Source organism: Berghia stephanieae, chromosome 10 (assembly GCF_034508935.2).
Source record: "Berghia stephanieae isolate SIO BIC M18660-M18661 chromosome 10, UCSD_Bste_1.3, whole genome shotgun sequence".
Lineage (NCBI taxonomy): Eukaryota > Metazoa > Mollusca > Gastropoda > Nudibranchia > Aeolidiidae > Berghia > Berghia stephanieae.
In genome coordinates, this window is record NC_088369.1 from 15,926,148 (window position 1) to 15,931,764 (window position 5,617).

A 5,617-nucleotide genomic window follows, 5' to 3' on the forward strand; every position below is an offset into this window, starting at 1 on the left:
AGTCTCATAAGGTATTTGTGGTCCTATGATGAGTTGTTGAGGAGTTTGCTCCTGGAAACTTGAAGGCTGTTCATCAACTGCTTGAGATTTTGATAAGCTCTGGTCTAAGTGATGCGATTCAATAAGAGGCTGATCGTCTTGCTGTTCCTGTTTTCAATTGAAAAGTGTGAAAATGATTTTAAAAAACAATAGAATAACAAACAAAAACAAACAAAGAACATAAAAAGATATATATATTTCACTGTGGAAATTTGAAAAAAATTAGAAATATCTATATATTTTCATAACCAAAACCATTTGTGTCTCTTAAATTAGTTCTCTTAGTTGGCCTGGTTCAAACGGTGTACTCTATGAAGACGAGAATGCTCCGCTTCCTACACCACCAGCTTAGCTGAGTCACAGTCACACCAAATTTCAAACCTGAATATCCGAGGACTGGTCCTGCTCCATGCTAATATCCGGATCATCTTGACCAATATCCATCTGACTATTTGAGGATTCTGTTTGAACCAACTGTTGACATTCCATGGTGGAATATTCAATCTGGCGGGCATCTTGGTGATCATTTTTAGCCACTGGTTCAGGATTTTGCACACTTGACTCATTCATGTTTTCTGAGCCTGTGGAGAATGACAAGGAAGATTAAAGTGATGAGAATGTTTAAATTAAAAATTTTAAATTGAGCTTTTGTACAGCGCAATATCCACTAAACATGCTCAAAGCGTGTTATAAGGGGTCCCTGACCAACAGCAACACTTATCATGTAGGACAGGACATGACGCCTGTTAGGTGATATTACAATTTTTTCGGACAGAGACAACACTGTTAACGGCCAGGTACTCATTTTACAGCTAAGAACGGTAAGAATGTGAGTAAAGAGCCTATTCCAAGGACTCAACTATAAGCCAAGCGAGGCTCAAACCCAGGACCTTCCGATCCAAAAGCGAGTGTCATACCACAAGACCACATAGCCGCAGAATGGCAACAAGTCAATGAGGGAAATCTGCAGTATACAGTCTGTCAGCCGTTATCAAAATACTGTCCATCCTCATTAAGAGAAGGCGTGTTTTGACCTGAGGTAGATCTTCCACAAAACCCTCACCAAAAATCCAAATAACAATGTGAAATTGAATGTAAGCTTCAATTCAATATACAAAAACAAAAAATGGACGTTTCGAGTTTCCCCTTTATCAACAAAACAGGATGAATGAAACACTACAGACGTCTGTAGTGTTTCATTCATCCTGTTTTGTTGATAAAGGGAAAACCGAAACGTCCATTTTATATGTTTTTGTATATTGAATTGAAGCTTACATTCAATTTCGCATTGTTATTTACTTCTTTGAGCTTCGAGCAGCAACATTTACATCACCAAAAATCTGGAAATTTCATGGAAAAAAAAAATCTCTATTGACCCAAATATATAATTTCAATTTTTCCCAGCCTTAAATAATAACCATCATCATTTTACAAATACTTTGGAATACGTGTTAGAAAATTCATCTGACCACATATTCATTTCTGAGTAAAATCACACTTCTTCAGGCCTATGGAGCCAGAATTTATGCCAGTTTCTATAGTGTGAAACGTTTGTTTTTGTTTCTAAGGGTTTTACAGCGCTTGCAACACATTTAGGTCATATCAGTGCCAGTAAAAAGGAAAATTGGATAGTGAAAAGATCTTAGATTTACAAATGAAAGGACTTCAGGAAAAAAATAAGACAGAGGGGAATGGTTCAAATAGGGAACATATGTAGATTCCAAGAGCACATTATCAATGTACTTATTTTGAGATCACCTAAATATCTCACCCAGACACCAGCGCAAGATCCCACTAAAAGGAATACACTCAAATGCTTACATAATACATTCAAAATAACAAATATAACAATACATAACAGAGAGATGATTTACAAGGAAAAAAAAATCATCTCCAAAAACAATCACTATGCATTTGACTGTTTCACTCCCAGCCAAGCTCTACGGCCAGGCCCAGGGCAAAACCAAGTAATCTCATTCCAAGACAAAGACAGAAAGCAAATTGGAAAACATATAGGAGGGAAAGAAGACACAGTAAGTGCCACCCTGCCCACTATGGGAGGCCAGGAACTCCACCCGGTAGTTTGAAACGGACAATGGCAACTGCTTGTAACCTTTGAATAGGATACCAGACTTATCGCATTTACTTTTGGCCAGATCAATCAGATCCAGCTACCCGATCACGGCCAGATGGACAGGTAGTCAAAAATAAATTTCGACCTGACACAGGATCGATCCCAGTCCCTTTGTGTGTGAAGCGAGTGCTCTACAAAATGAGCAACCTGGGTTATTCCAGTCTTCCCTTGGAATAGACTCTAAAGACAAATTTCCCCTTGGGGATGAATAAAGGGAATTTTATTTTTTTAAATTCTTTTTTTTTTTACAACAGCTCCACCTGGCCGGGGAGATCGTGACTCTACCGTATGAGCTATCCACGACCTTACTCGCTTCATTTCTTGTTATTATCAACATAAGTGCCTGCTCCACTCACATCAACATAAGTGCCTGCTCCACTCACATCAACATAAGTGCCTGCTCCACTCACATCAACATAAGTGCCTGCTCCACTCACATCAATATAAGTGCCTGCTCCACTCACATCAACATAAGTGCCTGCTCCACTCACATCAACATAAGTGCCTGCTCCACTCACATCAACAGAAGTGCCTGCTCCACTCACATCAACATAAGTGCCTGCTCCACTCACATCAACATAAGTGCCTGCTCCACTCACATCAACATAAGTGCCTGCTCCACTCACATCAACATAAGTGCCTGCTCCACTCACATCAACATAAGTGCCTGCTCCACTCACATCAACATAAGTGCCTGCTCCACTCACATCAACATAAGTGCCTGCTCCACTCACATCAACATAAGTGCCTGCTCCACTCACATCAACATAAGTGCCTGCTCCACTCACATCAACATAAGTGCCTGCTCCACTCACGTTTCTGAATTAAAAATTCTACTCTGGTAGTTTTTGTAGGTAAAAATAACTTATACCGTCTGTACTCAATGGTGGTTGCAGTATGAATTCATACTGTAACCACCATTGAGTACAGACGGTATAAGTTATTTTGCATTATACTTTATTTGTTTTCCACGTTAATTTGTGTATTGTTGTGCTGACGAAGGGTTTGCACCCGAAACGTCCATTGTCTGTTTCCTTCGCATACGAAGCCTTTCCATTTTCACTCTTTCGTTAGTATTTTACGATCACCGGCTTCAGGCAGCCCTTACCGTTTTCTAGCTCAATGATAGAGAGAGCACTCGCCACACAAAAGCAAATGGATCCTGCTTCAAATGCCATGATGTGCAGTCAAGTTTATACAAAATTTACATTGATTCTAAACCCTTAGCCTCCTCCTCATTTATTTCATTTACTTTTATTATGTGATCATTAACCTTAGTACTACTTAAAGGCGTGCTTGGAAACATTTTGAAAAAAAGAGAGAAGTAAATATAAATAAAAATAAAAATGTTGGGGGTCCCAATAGTTCAATTGGTAGAGCACTCGTTTCACAATCAAAGCGAACGAGATCGGTCCCGGGTACATCGAGATTTTTTTCTGACCCTTCTGTCCGTCCATTAGTGATTGAATAGCTGGGTCTGTTAGATTTAGATCTGGCGGAAAGTACTTTGAGATATACTAGCATTCTATCCAAAGGGTAGCAAGCAATTGCTATTGCCCATTTCACGCTATAGAAACTAGGATAAAATCTGGCACCATGGGCCTTATGGCTTTGAAGGACTACTAAATAAAAATGTTAGAGTAAGTAATGAGTAAAGGCTGCAGCTATTCCGACTTGAGTCTGAAAAATCTCCTGTGGTTATTCAGTCTCAGATTCCAATACGCATGTGTAATCAACAGATTACTCAGTCTCGGTCAGAATAGTCTTCGATGGCAATATAACTTTTGTTGATTTTGTTGATTTTTTATTATATTATTATTTTAATTATTGATAATTACATCTGATTTACGCAACTGAAAATAACAGTAATGGTATAGTAACGTAGGTAGTCTAAACCCTCCTTTATTTGACGAGAAAGATAGTGTCTGCACATGCATATTTGGACTTTAAGTCTGAATAGCCATGGGAGACTATTCAGATTCCCACTTCGATGAGTAAATGCTGAAGTGTCACAGTAATATCAAGTCAGTGATTAAAAATTTGGTTGCGAGTTGAGTAGAATTGGTGAAAATTAAAAATCCAACAACCAGTAAATGAATGATACATCCATCCTCCCCCCCCCCCCCCCCCCCCTCTTTCAAAAAAAACAAACTCTCTCTCTCTCTTGGTTCCTTTCTAGTTTCTAGCAAATTGTCATATTCGTCCCCACTCCGATCTCAAAAATTGTCTTAAAAGAATAAATAATTAAAAAGCAAACAAACAGAAATATTCAGAGAGCGACCAAATGGTCAGATAGAGGAGAAAAAAACAAACAATACTTAAAAAAAAAAAAAAAACAATTTTAAGAAATTCATGCTCAGAAACGGAACAAAAGGCAAACAGAAAGGAGAAAAGAATAGACTCGCTCAAAAAAAAAAAAAAAGAGGTGGGGGGAGGATGGATGGGACATTTATCCGTTGTAAAAAGAAGATGGAATTAAAAAAAAAAAAAAAAGTGGCGGAACCAGGATTCGAACCCACAACGTCGATTCTGGTTAAACTTCCGGGGCAGACGACTAAACCATTCGGCCATGACACCCACTTCGAAGTCGACGCATATTGTGTATATGTAGTTACAATTGATTTAATGTTGGTTAATTTTATGTTTTTAAAGATATTTTATTAACTTTCCTTATTTTTATGTGCATTTGGAAACATTCCATATTCTGGAATGTGGATAATTGTTTAAAAGAGCGGAGTTTCAAATATATGTCTGGGGATAACGAATTTTCATTATCCCCAGACACGTGTCTGGGGATAATCACAGCGTAAAAGTAAAGTAAAATTGAATCTCGCTTTTTATGAGTTAAATTGTATTGTTTGATTTTAAAAAATAACACACACACACAGCGAGGTCCACCCACTGCTTGTATTGCAGCGGCAAACCAGTTACCGGAGTTACCGTGTACGTAGATCCTGAGGCTAGGTGCCCGGTTACCGTGTACGTAGACACTGCCATTCTTTTATTTCAATGAATTGGCTGCAAATTCCCCTATAGCCTACTCTATTACGAAACCAATATCATGGTTCTTATTGAGTCCTTATTCGCCTGATTATCAACATCAGACAAAACAACAAGACATGTTCCAGTAATGATACTGGCACTAATAACCTACCGACATCAATTTTGGACTTGGAGTTGGAGCAAGGTGGAGGAGTTTGAACTTGGGTTTTTTCAGTTTCAACTCCAGTAGAACAAGGTTGCGGTGCAGTTATCTCACCCACGTCCGTAGAAAGTTCTACTTCCATTTCTTCAAAAACTAATGAAATAAGCAATAAACCAAAATAGCACTGCTCTGAGCTGGTAATTTATGGATTCATCTTACAACCTACACGACACTACACTCAACTCCAACTGTTGGTGTTCATCAATCCTGAAATTATACTTTTAAAAGAGAAAGTAGAA

At 38.4% G+C, this 5,617-nt stretch overlaps 1 protein-coding gene across 1 annotated transcript in view; it reads right to left on the minus strand.

The window, feature by feature from the left end:
• The window catches only part of LOC144980590 (uncharacterized), a 26,242-nt gene extending 20,625 nt beyond the window's left edge, over positions 1-5,617 (minus strand). Inside the window, exons 1-3 of the mRNA XM_078928266.1 lie at positions 5,328-5,617; positions 421-620; positions 1-147 (exon numbers count right to left, since the gene is read on the minus strand). The exon at positions 1-147 is cut by the window's left edge and continues 236 nt beyond it. Coding sequence (XP_078784392.1) covers positions 1-147; positions 421-620; positions 5,328-5,460 — 480 coding nt within the window. The 5' untranslated portion in view covers positions 5,461-5,617. The remainder of the gene's footprint in view (positions 148-420; positions 621-5,327) is intronic.